A 20,825-nucleotide genomic window follows, 5' to 3' on the forward strand; every position below is an offset into this window, starting at 1 on the left:
AGAGTGGCTGTATATAGATGATACTGTTATGCAAGGGAGGTAGGGGGTGCTTATGTGTGCATTATATTTTGATGCTGCCTGAAGGGATTTCTCTCCTGTCTTCTCTTGTTCTGTATGAGGGGATGGAGAGGAGGGAGTCGCCAATTAAGTAAAGCGGCCTTGCTGTGAATGTACTGTGTCTTGCTACGTTGCTTCTGATCTAGGGCAGTGGGCAGGATACAGGGATGACCTGTCATCCATGAGATGCTAAGACGAGAGGGAGAAAGGGGTGGTGGAGGGGAGTGGAATGGGTGGGAGTAGGTACATGCCTCCCTTATAAGGGGGAAAAATGTTTTAGTATATATAGAATAATTTTATAGTTGAAATGAGCAAATTTTCATTGTATTATTAGAACAGTTAACATAATTCAAAGATAAAATTTACCAATAATATTTTTCATACAATAATTTTTCCAAATGTTGGTACCCAATTTGACCAAGTTGATAATCACATCTCAATTAAGTTAATCTGATCAGATTTAAATAGAATATAATGAATTGCTTTTAAATAATTCAAATATTGTAAAATTCAGAACGGCATGAAAGCAGCATTTGTATGAAAAATTTTCCTCAAGACAAATAGTAGCCACTGTGACAACGTTTTAGCCATTTTCTCTTGCTTTTACAGAATTCAAATGTTATTTTAAAAGATTGTTTAAATAAGAAGTTCTTTTGTACACTGTTGATATCTAATTGGCAGTATGCAAATAAGGCACACTATTAAAACAGGATATAATTCACAGTATCACAAAGGAATGTTATCATAATAACCAAATTAATACTTGAATAATTTTTTCTTATGGGAAAACAAATTTTTTACTGTATCATTAAAACAGTTGGCACAATTCAAAGAAAAACTTCACCAAAAAATCTTATTGTACATTGATATATACAGTAATTCATTGAAAATAGCACCACCCAGTGTTTTGACAATATCAAGTATTGCAAATCAACATTCTCTCAATATTCAGTTATGTTTCCAAATAAAAACAAAGAACTCAAATTACATGATGTGTTATCAATAATACATTAGGATTTTTGAGAGTGAATACAGTCCTGATAGTGAGAAAATTGAAGAGGATAGGGATTTTTTTTTATTTAAATAAATGTGCAGAGTTTTGCGAGGAATGTAAATTGTGTTGAGGGATCTCAACGAGTAAGAGATAAGCTGATAGATAGAGTAAGAGGGAGATACAAGGTGTCAGGAAAGAACTATATTGGGGAGATTGAAGATGTGTTTAGAAAGGGATTTGATGACAGTAAACACAATGTTTAAGAAGAGAGTCAAGCAAAATACATGGTAAAGGGCAGTGGATAGAAGGGTGGCCAAGAGGGGATTAATGGACTATGTACTGATACCTAAAGGGGAAAGAGCAAAATATTGTCAGATCATTACCTAGTACAAGGCCAACTGAGGGTGGAGGTTAAATTGAGGAGGGAAACAGAAATATGGAGGGTGAACAAATTAGAGAAAATAAATACTTTGAGAAGCTGACAGAACTATGGGAGGTCCTACATACATACAATGGCTATTCCCCCCTTACAAGGGAGGTAGCCAAAAAATAAAGTCATAAAATCTACTCCCACCCATTCCATCCCCATATACTCCACTTCCATTCACCTCCCTCTTTTCTTGGCTCCTCCTGAATGATGGGTCATCCCTGCATCTCACCCATTGCCCTGGGTCAGAAGCAGTGTAGAAAGACAGTACATCCATAGCAAGGCTGCCTCATTTAATCAGCAACCCCCCCCTCCCCCCTCTCCATCCCCTCGGGCTGAAAAAGAGATGACAGGGAGAAATCTCGTCAGGTTGTGTCAAAATATTATTCACACATACTTCCATCCCCCACCCACTCCCTTCCATGACTCACAGCATCATCCATACACAACCATTCTCCACTCACCCTTATCTTCTGTCTTCTCTCTTCCTTCCTCAACAGATATTCCCCTCTTTCCCAAAGCCCCTTTTACCCCATCCATCCATCTCATCCTTAGTCGCCCCCTCATGTTCACTCCTTCCACACCTTTTACTAATCTTTCTTCACTTATCCTTTCCATGTGTCCAAACCATCTAATACTCTTTCATCAACCCTATCTCCCAACTCCCTTTCCACCCCTGCTCTTCTCCTCACCTACATTTCTCATTCTATCCAACCTAGTAATCCCTATCATACTTATCAGGCACCTTATCTCAAACACAATCTCCTCCTCTTGTATGTTCCATGTTTCTGCCCCATACAGTGCTGTCAGTACAATCACTCCTTCATGCAACCTCTTCTTAGCATCCATTCCCAAATGTCTATTTCTCATTACTCTTTCTAATCCCCCAGGGCATTTACTTGCTTCTCTCAATCTACATTCTACATTTTGAAAGAGGAAGTGCTAAAGTATGCAAAAATGGTATGAGGGATGAAGTGAAGCAGTAAATTGTGAGATGAAGAGCTACCTCTCACCCTCATCACGTGGTGATGGAAGGAAAGAATTGAGTTGCAAGGAGTGGTTGCAAAGTATAAGGAAGCATATGAGAGATAAAGAGAGAAGAAAGGAGAAGCAAAATGCAAGGAGATGAAGGCAAAGAAGAGAGCTGATGTTAAGTGGGGTAGGCGTTTGGTAAAATATTTAAAAAGAAGGAAAGGTTTCATTGTTGTGGTGGGAGATACCTGGAAAATTACTTTGATGGGAGAGAAAATTATAGAGCTATAGGAAAAAGATGAGAAGTAAGAACATCAAAAATCATGAAAGCTGGTAAGGCACCTAGGCTTGATGGGTGTCATGAGGAGTGTATGACAAAGGGAGGAGTTATTAAGGATTGGCTGGTGAGATTGTTTAATGTATGCCTATGGGAGGGGAATGTGCCAGACTGGAATGTATATATAGTTCCACTATACAAAAGAAAGGGGACAATTAGGAATGTAGCAGCTTTAGAGGGATCAGTCTGTTAAGTGTAGTTGGAAAGGCTTATGGATATTGAAAGGATTAGATGAACAAAGGGTATAACTGGGAGGAAAAGTGTATGTTTAGGAAAGGAAGAGGGTGCATAGGTCAAATTTTTATTGTAAGGCATATTTGCACGAATTTGGAGGTGTACGACAGTTACCAGGAAAATATTGTGGGATGTGGTAGATATATGGGATAGGGAGAAGATTGTTGGGGTCAGACAAATTTTTTACTTGAATAAGGGGGCATTGTTTGGTTAAGTAATGGAGAGAATGAATGGTATGAGGTGATGGTGGGGTTATGATAGGGTTATGTAATGTCACCATGGTTATTCAACATGTACATGGATGGGATGATACAGGAGGTGAACACAAGGTGATGAGTGAGGGTTTGGAACTGTAAGAGTGGAACACAGTGGAAGGGGAGCCAATTGTTGTCTGTGGATGACATTGCATTTGGGGTTGGGTCAGCTAATGACAGAGTTTGGGAGGGTATGTGAGAGGGGAAAGGTTAAAGTAAATATAAGTGCTGAGATTACAATGGGAGAAGGTAGCAGTAAGTTGGAAGAGTTTCAAAGGAGAGATGCTGGAGAAATAGAGCTTTGAGTATTTAGGGTCACGTGTATCAGGGAATGGATGACTGAGGGGGAAAATGAACTATTGAGCAGGAGAAATATATAAATATCCATGGGGGAATGAAGTCGCAAGAACTAGGTATCTGGAGATGAACACAAAGAAAAGACTACAAAGATATGAATATGTCAACAACACTATAGAAAGCAAAAAAGGATGAACTTGAATATGTCTAAGATGAAATTTTTAAGAAGTATGGTGGGGGTTACAAAGGTGGACAAAGTGATAAATAAGCAGGTAAGGAAGAAAGTAGGGGGTGAAAAGAGAGCCAGACAGACTGGATTGATCAAAGAATAGTGGAATGGTTTAGGCATATGGAAAAAAAAATGAGTGAAGGAAAATTAGCAAAAAGAGTATGGAAGGTAGAGGCAAATGGAGTGAATCTTAGGGGAAAACCAAGACTGAGAGGGATGGGTGGGGTGAAGGGGGCCTTGGGTACAAGGGGAAATTTATCGAACAGTGAATGTAACGTATAAGAGATAGGTGTATGTGTAGAGTTGTTGTGATCAATCTTTTGTAGATTTCTTGCAATGACTAAACAGGCTCATAGGTCATTCAAGAAAAAATATTGTGTTGTTGTCTATGGATAGTTAATGTGGGGTGAGGTGCTCAGTGTTCTCTATGTGATAGTTCCATCTACAGGGTGCAAGTGCTATTTGAGAACATATTGTTTTTAAGTTCACTACACACTCAAATCATTTATATATATATATATTTTTTTTAGATAATGCAGTCAGAGAAAGAAATGAAAAGACATGCAGTCATTGTTGCTTTAGCTGCAAAACATGGTGATTTAAAAATCAGTAACTTTTTACATATTGCCAAATCGTTTGTTCATACGGTTCAGCTGGAGCTAGAGGGATATGATGGCAATGTTTCCCCTGTAGCAAAAAGAAAAAAGCATTCACAGCACTCTAATACCATGAGAACACCAGAATTTATACGGAATGTTCAAAACATCATCGATGAGAACCCTGAAAGATCAATGAGGTCCATCGCCAAAGAACCCCAGGTATCAGAGTGGACTATCAGAACTGTGGTACATCAGGATATTCGATATAAGTCATATGTAATGAGGAAAGGCCAATTCATATCGGCGAAGACACAGGAAATTCAAAACGGTTGCTGAACAAAGTGAAAAATCCCCACGAACATGGCATGCTTTGGTTTTTCTCTGACAAAAAAACTTTGACCAAGATCAGAAAACAAATAGATAGAATGACAGGTGGCTATGTGCATCTCCTTCTGAAGTACCTAGGGTGATGCACACCAAATATCCAGCTACTGTGATGGTTTTAGGAGTTGTGAGCAGTAAAGATCATGTCATACCACCTTACATTTTCCCACAAGGTCTTAGAGTCAATGCTGCTGGATACATTAATGTTCTTAAAACAGTTGTTAACCCCTAGATAAAAAAAAAAGTACAGACGCTCCTCAACTTACGTTTTAGTTACGTTCCGAATGGCCGAACGTAACGTGAAAATGAACGTAAGTTGTTACTGTACATTCCAGTAATGTATGACCATTCATACTGTACTATACATCCATAAATTCTATTACCGTATCTTATAAAACACCCCTAAATCATTAATTATAAACATAACATTGTAAAATAATAACATTAATTTCAAATAAATTAAATTCAAGCAACATAAAGTAAGATGATGGAGGAGAGGGAGGAGGCAAGGCACGTTCAGTATGCCGTTTGTGCCATGTAAACAAAGGACGCAGCGTCATGCATAAGTATCGTTTGAACGTCTCATACTACGGAGAGCACGCTAAACTCAAAATTCACTCAAAAATATTTTTTTACAATTTTTTTTTACAGTCAGCTCAAACATAAAATCGAAAAAACGTAAAAAGAATGAACATAAGTAGAGGAGCGTCTGTATGCAATGGAAGGCCATATGTCTCAACAAGACTCTGCACCTTTTCACAAAGCCATTGTAACCCAGGATTGGTTATCAGAGAAATTTTACGATCATGTGGCCCCCTAACTCACCAGATTGAAATCCTATGGACTATACATGTGGAGCATTGATGAAAGGGAGACTAATCGACATCCTCATAGTACCATAGCTGCACTGAAAGCAACCATTGTCCAGGTGATGTCCAAAATGAATAGGGACTATTTAATTGCAGCTTGTGGTCATTTTTGGGCCCAAATAGAAGCAGTCATTGACGCCAAAAGTGGTTTCATAGAATAATTAGATAAAGAAGTATCATGAAGGATATTTGTGTCAATTTGAATTAAATATATACATTGTTTGCTAAGATATTGCTGTTTATTTAACATACTAAAAATGTCCTCAAATAGCACTCGCACCCTGTAGAAGAGCTTGATTCTATGGTCAGGCCTATTTTGTGCTTGGACTGTCTTAGAATTGGATGGCATCCTAAACACAAGCATGCTATTCTACTTCTTGCTTCTTTTAAGAGGGTTTTTTCTGTAAGGCTGATGTCAGGTGGGGGTGGGCGGAGCATTCAGTTAGGGGGTCTGTCTTACAGAGCATGTTTCGAGCATCTTTGTGGTACTGGTGTCAGGTTGTACAAGTTTGAGCTGCTGGTGTTTATTCTATTTATTTTTCCTCCAAGCTGGTTGTGCTTGTGTGTAGTGAAACTGGTAAGTAGGATTGGGGCTCTAGTGTAGAACTGTATAGTAAGGTCGGGGGTTAGTTGTACTATTAGTGGAAAAATATTTCTTAAAATTCAGTTTTTGAGGTAAGAGAAATCACAATGGGTCCAAAAGTCAACTTCAACTATTTAGCCAAGTATGGCATCCACATCAAGGTTTCCCAATTAGGGCATGTATGTTTTTTGAGAATATTTTTTATTTTGTATGGGTCACCCCCTATATGGGGACAACCCATACTAGGTGTGGTGCGACATGTACAATTTAAGGATGAAAAATAAATAAATAAATCTTGGGCACCATTTTCCATGTGGTGTGCTATTTCATCATTATCTTCACAAATAAAAGAAAATTGTAGTGTTTTATAATTTCTTTTTGGAGAGGGGGGAGAGAGAGAGAGAGAGGAAAAAAAAAAAAAAAAAAAAAAAAAAAAAAAAAAAAAAAAAACGCATATCCAAAATTTGCCTGTACAGGTCACCTTCATATGCATGGCTCCCGACAACAAACATTTCTTCCTTCACACCTCAAGGAGCCTAAATGGGTTTAAGATGAATCATTTAAGAAGCATGGTGAGTGTTACAATGATAGAGTGAGAAATGTGGAGGTGGTGCAGAAAGTGGGGATAGGAAGAGAACTGGCATAGGGTTGATCAAAGAATGTGAGATGATTTGGGCACATGAAAAGAATGAATGAGAAAAGGCTAGCAGAAAGTGTGGAGTGAGTATGAAGGCAAGAGTAATAATGAAGTGGATGGACAGAATGCAAGAATCTGTTGAGCTTGAAAGGGAAAGTACAAAAAATAAGTGTGAATAGAAAGGGATCATAAATGGATGAAGAAACACTGCATTCTGAAGAAATGTTCTTCCTGTCTGCCATATAATGAAGCAATGAGGTTAAACCAGCTCTGGCTGTTATGCCATGCTGTACAAATCCTGTGTCTTGGTGTACTGTCCTTGACCCAAGTACTGTGTCAAGGGACACAGATGACCCCTTCATCAATGATGTGCTAAGATGGCAGGGACAATGTACAAGTTTTTGGATAGGTGTGGGGGATGAGTGTGGTGTGGATATTGCCTGGAGGTGTGGGAGGGCGGGCACTGGGGTAATGACCTACTTTTTTGAAAACATCCCCTATTAAGGAGGAAAAGGTCTCTAAGTATATTTATCTTCGCTACCTCCTTTATAAGGGTGAAGAAGCACATGGTTTATAGATAGTATAACTATGTATATGTACTGTTCCATTTACTTTATGCATTGACAAAGTTTGGTAATTCATAGTCTTAATAGGTGTGTGATACTTAGGTATCATAAGGTCATATGAAAAGTCAGTAACAATTTGTGACGTGGTAAACTATATGTCAAGTGATTAATATAGCAGAGGTATATACACAGCTCATAATCATAACTATGGAGGTAAGGCACATGAAGTCACATTGATGGTAAGGCTGGAAACAGATGGAGTAAATAGATAATACACAAAATGAATATCCTTGTTTTCTATTTCCAAGTATTCATGATCAAACAAAAATTAAAATCCATCTTAGAAGAAATAGAAGAAGGTCTTTCTATACAGATTGGGGAGGATGATTAATAATCAGCTGTGATATTAGTCCTTTGATGATATGTACAGTACCTTCCTTGTCCGACATACTGGAAGACTTTTAGAGCTCTTACAATAAAATGGTCCCAAAAACTTTCCTTTTTTTTTTTATAAGGGAGAAACTGAAGATTCACATGATTTCTCTTTTCATGTGTCTTTCTTAATGCTTCACTGTTTACAGACAAACAACAGAACAACAACAACCAAGCTTATATTTAGCCATGATCATCCTTTTCATTCAATGTGGTGAAAACACTGTTACAAGACTAATAATCATTATCATTATTTGTCACACATCCACCATAATCATCATCACTAAAGCTTTCACATTTTTCATGTGCTGGACTAAGTGCTAACCTGTCAATATATTACCAACTTTATCTCCACGATATGCTTTATAGTAACCAAAATGCTGAGCTTTCATTATACATAAAAAAGAAAATAACTCAGTCTAACCATGATTATTATGAAGGGCTCACAATGAATATCCCCCTATTTAATTATAAATACAATGTCTCCATCGATTCTCTATGAGTTGAACAAAAAATTGTATTGGATATGATAAAGAGATCCTCATTTACTTCTTTGTTGATTAACATTACAACTTATATGTTGACTTTAATACTGCATAGTCAATATACATGACCACAGTGTCAAAAGTGAAGGTGGTGGTAAAGAACCTATGCCAGGAGGCACATAGCTGAGGCTGAAGCTGTCACCTTTGCCCTATACACTTGGACTGTTGGAGTAGGTAACAGTCACTGCTAGGAATCAAAGAGGAGTGCAGGGTTTGCACCCACAACTAAGCAAATACAAGATCAGCATGCTTCCAATTATGCCACCAGTGCACATTGTCAAAGTTACCTAAAAACACTGTGTGAGCAATGCATATTGAACCGAACATGAAACACAATGATAACAATAGTAATAATAATAATTGTTGATTTTATTTTCATTGGAAACCTGCAGACCCATAGTAGCCAGCAACCGTGCTCAGGCTCTCCTATAGATCTCTGAAAGGTAAAATTGGACTGTTGTCATTAATGTCAGTGTGGCCTTGTTTCAATATTACCAGCCTGTAGGAGATTAATTATGTAGTGTCACTTTTCCTTGTGGAAAAGTATGTGAGTGAGCGAGTGAGTGAGTGAGTATGAGTGTGTGTGTGTTTACCTAATTTAGTATAGAGGAAAGGAACAATGCTCACTGGGTCCTGTCTCTTATTCTCTAATTTTCTAACATACCGAAACTCAAATTCATGTACAGTTCCAACTTAATCTATATCTTTGATTTCCAATTATCATATTTAGATTTGAACTGGTGTATTGTTTGAGCTTGGGCTATATCACCTTCTAAGCTATTCCACATATTTATATATGTATATGGAAAACACCTAGTGTGGAATGTGAAAGGGCTGGAATGGGTGGGAGAGGTTTTTATGTTTTTGTTACCTCCCTTATAAGGGGGGAAAAAGACTTTGGTATATGTATGTATATGGGTAACAGTATATATGTATACATGTGTAAGTGTGTAAGTTGACAGAGAAAGATCTTGAGCTTAGTCTGTAGACTGAGTGTACTTCCAGAAAGAGGTGTGGGTGTTGATGAGTTTTGAAGATGGGCTTTGGGGTGATGACTCTTTCCAATGCTTATCTCACATGACCACTATTTGCAGGTACTCTTTGTTGGGCCCTTCATTGTGACCAGCAACGAGTACCTGCTGGCAGTGGTCCTGCAAGGTGGACATTGGAGGGAATCATCTCCCCACTGTCCATCTTTACAACCCATCACCACCCTCACTACTACTAGATCTCTTTCCATCAACTTAGACTACTTAACCCCTACTTTTTCACATATAGAAAACTAAGAACCAGTGACTGCTCCCCATCTCCCCCTCTTTTGGTGACACAGGAACTGATCCACACTAATACAACACAAACAATAGTCCAAAGATTCTTTCAAAAGATATCTATGTCTGGGTCCAAGGACCAATGAGCTACTGTGGGGCTGCAAGTTCCTTGCCAGTGAAACTTGAAGTAACAGTTATTGTACATTCTTTATATGAATGTACTAAATTAAGTAATTTTTTATCAGTAGTAAACTGCATACTTCATCTTTTTTGCTTCCATTTTTGTATATAAATTCACATAAAAGCAGAGTAAAAATGTCTACAATTGTACATCATATTAGTTGAAGCACAAAATATTCTACACATAAGTTACAAATAAAATGAAAAGTTTAGACAAGTTCAGTTTTCTTGCTCCATATATCCCAAAACTGTTGTGCCACTTATACCACATCATCCCTTATCTTTGCAGAAAAAAGCTGAGAGTTTGGCTGTTAAGTGAAAATAATACCATTGACTTTTGTTCATTAACAATAGAGTATAACTATATACAGGTATTTTAGACTACTATATAATGTTGTGAAAGCTCAAAGTGAATATGATTACATTCAAATTACAACAATATCTATGACAGGCATAAGGTGATGATCAATACTGGCTTACACATTTTCACGTTTCAGACAAGAACAGCTATCCACAGCAAACACCCAATACATCTCGGTATCCAATCAACTTACTGTTCCAATAATAATTATAGTAACAGTAATTGCTTTGAGTTTCACAAAGTGGAAAACCTGCTGCCCCACAAGTATTGGCAACAGTCCTTGGGCCCTCCCACAAATCTTAGGGAGAAAATTTGGACCACTGTATTGTAATGGTGTGCGACTGTTTCTATGTCACCCACTGAAAATAGTAGGTGGGAACTATCATTGGTTGTCAGCTCTCTGTGTGTAAAAAGGTGTAAGAAATACAGTTGAAGATGACAGAGAGAGAACTTGGGCTCAGTCCAGACCAAGTATCAGTCCCTCAGGGCTGCATTTCCTGACGTAGGTGAAGGGATTGATTTGTTTTAGAAATGACCAGTTCCACTGTCTATCTTGCAAAACCACCACAAGCAGGTATTTATCAGTCCCTACTGATGCCAATCTATCAATTGCAGCACAAGAACTAATTAGAATTCAACCACTTTGCTTTTGCATTAAAAGGTTCCAATTTGCTCTTTCAAAATGGAAAATTTTGCATCATTTGATCAGCATTCACAGATACATTATCCATCCTGTAAAATTTATCAAAATACCTCCCAATTTTTTTTAAAACATAATTACAGAAACCATAACTGGTCATTGTAATTACTGAGAAAACAACCAAAAACTAGATGCAAACTATACAGATGGCCCAACTTCCAGAAGAGAGAGAGAGAGAGGAGAAAGAGAATGAGAGAGGGAGAGAGGTAATTTTCAGAACTTTGTTTTCTAATTTGTGCTCATCAAGAAAACTTGAATTCTTGATACTGGATTACACATCTATTCAACCAAGAATTATGACCAACTGCTTCATACAACTGTCTTGTCAATTAATTTGGGTCATATAAATGCTCCACACAATTATTTCATTCAGACTCCTGTCAACACCTTTGTAAAGCTGACAATTTCATAATGATTCCTCTAGATTAAATAAATTTTCAGGACATACAGTGATGAGTCTTTCAAGCAGTTAATTCATAATCAGTAAAATAGTTTCTGCACAATTACTATATTTCTTGCAAGTATTGGGCAATGTATTGTCATTAGCACCTTCACCAGTATGGGATTGAATGGAATGGAATAGGTCATAAAGCAACAAGTAAATATTACATTGGAGTACCACACAAAGGACTTCGGAGAACCTAGGATGAGTGTTGCAATGGAGCCACCTGAAATTACACACAGCCTTGACTTTGTGACTCCTAACAAATATAATGTAGAGGTGTGAAAGAACAGTCTTTATGGATGCCATCAAGGAAAAGTGAAGAGTGGGTGCTCTAGCATACAAGTTTCACATAGGGCACACCATTTCACTGACACACATTAAATACCACACGTGCTGCCAAGACACCCACTTCCTTCCTTCCTCCTTTATACCTTTTATATTGTGCCTCATCTTAAAAAAAATCTTTTCACTGTTCATATTCACTTTTTACCTTCACATTTTTACTTCTCATCACACCTTAAAATAGTTTGGTCTTCTAATATTTTTCATCCAACATCACCCTTTTTCATAAAGTTCACTATGACAACCAAAGTTTCCATGTGTGAAGGCTTGCAAAGTCTCTTCGCCTACAGAATGGCTAAAAGTGATCTCTTTTACTACCTTTCCCATCAACACTATCACATGAATCTGCAAATCTTTCACAGTAACCCTTCTTCATGTGTATTGATGCTGTCACTGAGAAAGAATGGAAAGGAAACCTATTTCAATCCCATCTGACACCAGTTTCCATACCAATGCCAGTAACATCTAGACTTCACAAACTGCTCAACAAGTTGAATCATGCCCAGATTGATTTGTAATGGCAGCTGCAGTAGTAGCAGCTGTTTGTGTCCTCTGGTTATTAGAAGATAATGGTGAGGTGGCTGTAGTCGTTGTTGTAGTTGAACTCGATGTGGTGGCCATAGAAAAGGTTGATGATGTTGTGGGTACTGTGGAATTAGAGGTGGTCATTACACGCTCAGCTGATTTGGGTAAAGCTGCTTGTGAACTGGTGTGGGTATTTGTGCTTCCATGGGTGCTGGTAGTTGTAGTAGCATTGTTTCCTACATTAGGGTTGTTCTCATTATTCTCATCATGGGTTCTAAAGTACGAGTGATCCAGTGCCTGACCTGCACTCACACGGATGTCAGGCAAGAAGCACAACATTCTCTGAAATGGAAAAAACATTGTAATTCTTTTGTGAACAAGAACACACAATACATAACCCAACCAAACATGTCCACCCTTAATTTCCCAATGGCCAAGAATCTCTCCCTAAAACCAACATTTACCTCAAACATATTGCTCTCTTCCCTGTACTGGGGTATTGACTTAATGGTGATATAGCATCAATACTTTAGGAACGAAAGTGAAATTTTGGGAGATGTGGATTTTTATGAATGCATACAATCCTGAAAGATTTGAGTTTTGTGAGTGTATACAATCCTGGCAGCAAGACAAGTAAAGAGGAGAGTAAGGGTTTTTGGATTAACTTCAATGATTATTTAAAGTTTTGGGAGGAATGTGAATGTAGTGGTGTTATCTCAGTACTACAGAAGGAGATAAGCCAGTAGATGTAGTAATAAGGAGGTTTGGAGTGTCAGGTAAAAATTATAGTGGAGACGATATTTGAGATGTGCTTAGAAAGGGAGTTGATGATAGTAAACATGGTGTTTATGAAGATCATGTATAAATGGGAACAGGTGGAAGGAAAGAGTGATGGATGAGACTGCAGTAGTACCAAAGGGAGGGGGAGGATTGGAATGTTCATGTTTTCAAGGGAGAGAGGGGGGATTGTCATATATATATATATATATATATATATATATATATATATATATATATATATATATATATATATATATATATATATATATATATATATTTTTTTTTTTTTTTTTTTTTTTTTTTTTTCCCGCCTCTTACGATCCAAGTGGAAATACTTGGTGGCAGTATTCTTTTCCCCCACCACAGAAAATTAATACTCAGAGAAATGGTACAGGACAGCAGCAAGGGGTTGAGGGACAGCATAATGGAGGGACAGTCATAGTATAAAAGTGTCTTCATTTCTCTATGAACAGAGTTTTCCTCTATCATAGACAAAATGATGTGTGGCTCTGGTCTGTAGGGGCGCCCCTAAAGTATCAACTGCATGCTACTTTGCCACAATAACAAGCAGCCAATACCCCAGACGGGGAATGGGTGGGAATGATTTTATGCCTTTTCCTTTTTGGCTACCTCCCTTATAAGGGGGAAAAAGCCTTGGTATATGTATGTATGTATATATATTTTGAAGGGAAATTGAGAATAGAAGAAAAATAAGAGGAGGAAAGGGGAAGCAGAGAAATGCTGAGAATAAACAAATTGAATAAGGATAAAGAGAAAGAATAACAGAAACTGAGAGATGTGTGGAAGATGGAGAGGGATAGAATGGAGACAGGAGTAGAAGAATAGGCAAGTTTCAAGGAGGATGTAGTAAAGAGCACACAGATAGTATGTGTGATGAGGATGATGGGAGGGAACAAAAAGAGAGGTATCAAATGGTGTGATGAAGAGGTGAAGGCAGTGGTGGAAGACAGCAGAAGAGGATTGGTTGCAAGGTAGAACAAGGGAAGCATATGAGAGGAACAAGAAGAGAAGCAAAACCCAAGTGGAGGGGGCAAGAGGCAAGTAGATGAAACAAGGTAGGAGTTTGGATGAAATGGTAAAGAGTGCAGATGGACAATGAAAGTAAAGGTGGTGAGGGGAGATGGAGTATTTCAGAGAATTGTTGCATATGGAATTATCTTACCTATCTTGCTGAGGATGTGCTGTGTCTTGCTCCAGTAGGAGCCAAGATGAGAGGGAGGGAGGGGTGGTGAATGGGAGTGGAATGGGTGGGAGTGGAATTATGCCATTTGACTTTAGCTACCTCCCTTGTAAAGGGAGGAAAGCCCAAAGTCAAAAGGTATAATTCCACTCCCACCCACTCCACTCCCATTCACCACCCCTCCCTCTTTTCTTGGCTCCAGTATATACATACATATACCAAAGGCTTTTTCCCCCTTACAAGGTAGGTAGCCAAAATACAAAGGTATAAAATCCACTCTCGCCCATTCCATCCCCACATACTTCACTCCCATTCACCCCCCATCCTTCCCTTTTAGCTTGGTTCCTCCTGGATGATGGGTCATCCCTGCATCTTGGGTCAGAAGCAGCATAGCAAGACATAGTATATACAAATTAAAAATTGTAATAATATCTTCACCCAAAAGGAAAAAATTTATGCTCTATACCTGCAGAAGGTCAATAGCATCAGATGTAATTTCTGGTATAACGTCTTGCAAAGGTCTTCCTTTGTGTTCTCTGAAGTTGTTCCGAGCAAGAGAGACATCCTGTGGCCAGTCAGTCTCACGAGGTGTTCCAATAACACTAGGGTAAGAGATAATTATATTAAATTACAGATGCTTAGTTGGTTAAATTCAGTTATTTGTGCATGAAATTTCTGGTATTTCTTAAAATGAATGAGGGTCCTAACCAAAAAATAAATAAATAAATGAATAAATAAAAAGTATCAGTACACATGTCCTTGTTTACCTTTATACCAAATGGCTACACAAAAGCACAAAGGCACGCGTGCACGCACACACACACACATTGTTATGAATAATATGTCACCTGAGAAACATATAAATAAGATTTTTGGAGAAACTTATAATTTAATAAGAACAATCAAAGTTGCATTTACATACCTGGATAAAGAAATGGTGAAGAAAATCCTAATCACCCTGATAAGACCAAGATTGGAATATGCAGCAATGATATGGTCACCAAGTACAAAAAAATGTATAAAAAAAAACTTGAAAGAATACAAAGAGCAATTACAAAATTGGCACCAACACTCTCAAAACTATCATATGAAGAGAGACTGGAAAAACTTGAACTACAGACACTAGAGCAAAGAAGAGAGAGAGGAGATTTGATAGCTATTTACAGAATCATGAAAGGCATAGAAATTACTGATAGAGAGAATCTGATAAAATGGGATGACAGAAATACAAGAGGACACGGAAAGAAAATAAAAAAAGACAGCTATAGAAGAGATTTGAAAAAGAACAGCTTTCCTCACAGAGTAATAGACAGTTGGAACAAGTTAGATGAGAAAGTGGTGTGTGCAAAAACAATACATGAATTTAAAAATAGTTTAGATAAAATGAGATATGAAGACGGGACCCCACGAGCATAGCTCCCCTTCCCGTAAAATACAACTAGGTAGATACACACAGAGTGATAGATACTTGGAACAAATTAGACAAAGAAATAGTGTGTGCAAACACTATTCAAGATTTTAAGAAAAAACTTGATGCTGAGAGATACAAAGACGGGTCCCCACGAGCATAGCTCCCTTCCCGTATAATACAACTAGGTAACTACACACACATACACACACTTAAGATATCATGGATCATTAGATGAGAACATGTGGGTAGAATGAATAATGTATAAATAAATATATACATATATATATATATATTATAATATGTATATATATATATATAATATATATATACACATATATACATACATATATATATATACACACATATACATATATATATACACATATATACATATATATATATACATATATATATATACATATATACATATATATATATACATATATATATACATAATATATACATATGCATCCACACACACGCACATATATACATATGGCTCACCACAAGCATAGCTCCCTTCCCATATAATACAACTAGGTAAATACATATACTACAGGCTTTTTCCCCCTTAAAAGGGAAGTAGTCAACAAAGGCATGAAAACCACTCCCACCCAATCCATCCCCACATACTCACTCCCTCTTATCTTGGCTCCCCCTGGATGAAGGGTCATCCCTGCATCTTGCCCACTGCCCTGGGCCAAAAGCAGTGTCACAGGACACAGCACATCCACAGCAAGGTCTCTTCATTAAATTGGCGACCCCCCTCTCTGTCCCATCATGCAGAATGGAGATGGCGTTTACATGACACAATCACTCCTTGACCCATTGGCTGGATTAATCATGTTGTGTTAGGTGGAAGGAAAATTGCACATATTCTACCATCTGTGCTAGAGTTTTTCTGCGTTTGGATGTGCTGGTGCATTCACAATTAGGAGAATTGCCTTAACATCTTCAGGAGCAATATGCAATCATTTATCTTGAAAATTTTGCACTTTGGGAATGAAATGTTAAGAAATAAATAAATAAATAAAAATGGCACTATTAAACCAAGAGTTTTTTGTGTTGTAATACATGACTGGTAATTAATTGATGCAGTCCTTGAGACAACGTGGCTTAGCTGACTTCCCTACTACTACGGACATGAGGCAGTGGGTTCCTGATGCATTCGCCCCCCCCAATAAAACAGAAAATTTGTCCTTGCTTATATTCTTGCCTGGAACTTTGTCTTCATGCTTAAATGTCTCAGTATTTCTTGGTGGAAAACACCAAAACAAAGCAGTTTCCTTTGCATCATAAATCTGTGACAATTGTAGGTCCTCTTGCAGTCTTCTTCTTTCTTAACCACTTCAGTATGACTCAGATTCTTGCACACAACATCAGCTGTCATATGTAATTTGCATCACACTATTTGCATTATATAATATAAAGTCAATGTTGTATTACTTGTTCTCTTTTAATCTAAGTAATAATAAACACATAAAATGTGATCAAACCAGTTCACAAAATCCAGGGGTAACTCATGTACAACTACAAAAAAATATATATAATCAAGACAATGCCAGCATCTTTGTGTACCCACTCGCGCCCCATGACGCCTACATAGATGTCTTTGTACTGAAGTGGTTCATACATACATATACCAAAGGCTTTTTCCCCCATATAAGGGAGGTAGCCAAAAAACAAAGGCATAAAAACCACTCCCACCCATTCCATCCCTATCATACTCCACTCCCCTCCACCCTCTTCCCTCCCTCTTATCTTGGCACCTCCTGGATAATGGGTCATCCCTGCATCTTGCCCACTGTCCTGGGTCAGAGGCAGTGTCACAAGACACAGCATATGCACAGCAAGGCCACTTCATTAAATCGGCGACCCTTCCTCTCCATCCCCTCATGCAGAAAAGGAGACGACGGGGAGAAATCCTTTCGGGCTGCATCAAATTATTTCTCACACATACTCCCTCACCCACCATCCCCCACCCATTCCACCTCATGCATCACAGCTTCATCCATACACAACCATTCTTCATTCACCCCTATCTTCTGCCTTCTCCCGTCTTTCCTCAACAGACATTCCCCTCTTTCCCAATGCCCCTTTTATCCCATCCATCCATCTCATCCTAGGTCAACCCTCGTGCTTTTGTTTTTGGCTACCTCCCTTGTAAAAAGCCTTTGGTACAGTAAACCCTCAATATAAAGGACAATATGGGACGGGGTCTGTCGTTATATCTAAAGATCCATTATAACCAAGGATCCGTTATAACCGAGGATCCGTTATATCTGATGAAAATACCAGGCAGATCCATTATATCCCGAAGTTTGTCTGGTATTAGAAATTAGTAGGATTAGAAATCACCGTAAACCCTCGATATAATGGACAATATGGGGACAGGGGTTTTTCCAGTCAGATTTTTTGTCCGTTATATCGAGGGTTTACTGTATTTACCTAGTTGTATTTTATGGGAAGGGGAGCTATGTTCGTGGTGACCCGTTTTTGTATCTCGCAAGATCAAGTTTGTTCTTAAATTCTTATATGGTGTTTGCACACACTATTTTTTCGTCCAGTTTGTTCCAGATCACTCTGTGTGGGAAGCTGTTCTTTTTCAGGTCTCTTCTGTAGCTGTCCTTTTTTGAGTTTCATTGTATGTCCTCTTGTTTTTCCTCTGTCCCACTTTAACAAGTCCTCTCTATCAAGGCATTCCTTCCCTTTCATAATCCTGTAGTTGGCTAGTAGGTCCCCTCGTTCTCTTCTTTGTTCCAGGGTCTGTAATTCCAGTATGGCCAATCTTTGTTCATATGTCAAGTTTGAAAGTGTTGGGGCCATCTTTGTCATTGCTCTTTGTATTCTTTCTAATTTTTCATATTCTTTTTTGTACTGGGTGGCCATATCACTACATATTCCAGTTTTGGTCTTATCAGTGTTTGTAATATTTTTTTTTATCATTTCCTTATCCAGGTATTTAAAAGCCACCTTTATTGATCTCAACAAGTTGTGTTTCTCCGACTATTTTATTTATATGTTTATCTGGAGACATGTCTTTGGTGATGATTACTCCGAGGTCCTTTTCGGAATTTACTTTCTTTACTTCTTTTCTGTCAATTTTATACTGTCCTGGTATTCTATTCTTGCTTTTCCCAAATTCAATTACACTGTATATGTAAATGAGTTTGAGATTTCGTGCTTAGTAGAAGCCAAACCTAAACCAATAGATCTCATGCATGTGTGTAAGGTCACAACATTACCTATAGAACAGGCCATGTATGAACTTATGGCTCTCATCCAGGAGAGTATTAGCTGTCAATCACAAGCCCAACTTATGATCCAAGATCATGGTGAATCACATACAATTTTGTCTGCCTTCAACAGCCTTTTCTCCTGTGTCATACATTTGCAACACATTCCACAATGCTTTCTTGTCATGCACCTTTACAAATCCATAAAAGCCCACAAGCCATCTCAAGTTTTGGGCAAAAACTTCATATATCAGAAAAAAAAAAAAAAAAAAAAAAAAAAAAAAGGTGGGGGGAGGGGGTGGGGGCATAATTCCACTCCCACCCATTTCTTCCCCACTCACTCCACTCCCATTCACCACCTCTCCCTCCCTCCCTCTTTACTTGGCTCCTCCTGGATGTTGGGTCATCCCTGCATCTTGCCCACTGCCCTGGTTCAGTAACAATGCAGCAAGACACAGCACATCCACAGCAAGGCTACTTCATTTAATCAGCGACCCCCTCTTCATCCACTCATGCAGAAAAAGAGAAGATAGGGAGAAATCCCTTCAGGCTGCGTCAAAATATCATTCACACATAACCACTAATAATAAATAATAATAACCAATAATAATAATTTGCTTAAAATGTTAGGAAGTACAATATTCCACATAGATGTATTGATATGAGGAACAAGATGGATGACATAATCTATGCCAAGACAATAAACAAATTTAAGGCAAGGTTTAACAAATGGAGGCAGAGATGGGACCCCACAAGCGCAGCCCTAGCCTCGTAGACTACTAGGTAAATATAAATCCACTTACTCAAATATCCTCTGAAGTTGGTCTCCTTCTGTATTCCCAGGGAAGAGGGGTGTCCTACGATACATTTCAGCAAATATGCAGCCACAGGACCAGATGTCCACAGGAGTAGCGTAAGTGTTACTCAGCAAAACTTCAGGGGCACGGTAATATAGAGTAACAACCTGGCAACAGATATCAAACGAGAAAAAAAAATTACTTCAGAAATAAGGAAATACCAATTCTATTATAATCTAGTATAATCAATTATTTATTATTGTGACATTAAAAAAATAAAATACTACACAAACAAATACATAGGGAGACATGCACCAGAGATACAAATAGTACATACATACATATACCAAAGGCTTTTTCCCCCTTACATGGGGGGTAGCCAAAAAGAAAAAGGCATAGAAATCACTCCCACCCATTTCATTTCCCATATATTCCACTCCCCTCCACCCTCCTCCCTCCCTCCTATCTTGGCACCTCCTGGATGATGGGTCATCCCTGCATCCTATCCACTGCCCTGGGTACAGTATACAAAGGAAATAATATGGAACCCATTTGTATGTCCTTTTGATATATTTAGGCATAAGAGGTTCAGAAGACTCTAACCAGAACCAAGTACTTGGGTCATTAAATGTGCATGGTCATAGTACAGATGAGAGTAAAAGGGAAGAGACTGGCAGTATGTTTGTGAGAAGGAAGATGTATGTGTTAGCATTCAGTGAAAGAGAGGGGTGAGTTGAAGTTTGGTAATGTAGTAGGGAAGGAGTCAGGGGTGATGAGTGAGTGAGGAAGGAAAGGAGCAGCTCTGATGATAAGTGATGAGATAGGAAAAGACATTATGGAATGGAGGAAAGTGTAAAATTGGTGAAATCAGGATGCGAGATATGTTTTTTTGTGAGTGCATACAATCCTAGTAGTGAGACAAGTGAAGAGGAGAGGTAACCTTTTTTGTAGTGATTTAAACAAGTGTACAATGATTTCTGGGAGGAATATAAATGTAGTGATGTTGAGGGATCTCAATGCTAGAGTAGGAGAACAGCTAAAAGATGGAGTAGTAGGGAGGCTTGGGATGTTAGGTAAGAACTACAGTGAAGAGATGTTAGAGGTGTTCAGAGAGTTGATGACAGCAAACACAGTGTTTAAGAGAGAAACACAAGTGTAGATGG

The 20,825-nt window shown here is 38.2% G+C and overlaps 1 protein-coding gene across 2 annotated transcripts in view; it reads right to left on the bottom strand.

Moving 5' to 3' along the window:
* Positions 1-7,840: 7,840 nt before the first annotated feature.
* LOC143028361 (cyclin-dependent kinase 4-like) overlaps positions 7,841-20,825 on the bottom strand; it is a 495,706-nt gene continuing 482,721 nt past the window's right edge. For both annotated transcript variants that reach the window (XM_076190325.1, XM_076190324.1), the window contains exons 6-8: positions 19,669-19,829; positions 14,685-14,820; positions 7,841-12,579 (exon numbers count right to left, since the gene is read on the bottom strand). In XM_076190325.1, the coding sequence (XP_076046440.1) occupies positions 12,196-12,579; positions 14,685-14,820; positions 19,669-19,829 (681 nt within the window). In that variant the 3' untranslated portion in view covers positions 7,841-12,195. The remainder of the gene's footprint in view (positions 12,580-14,684; positions 14,821-19,668; positions 19,830-20,825) is intronic.

The sequence above is a fragment of the Oratosquilla oratoria genome, chromosome 9 (genome assembly GCF_046742065.1).
Source record: "Oratosquilla oratoria isolate Oo_2021 chromosome 9, ASM4674206v1, whole genome shotgun sequence".
NCBI classification, from domain to species: Eukaryota; Metazoa; Arthropoda; class Malacostraca; order Stomatopoda; family Squillidae; genus Oratosquilla; species Oratosquilla oratoria.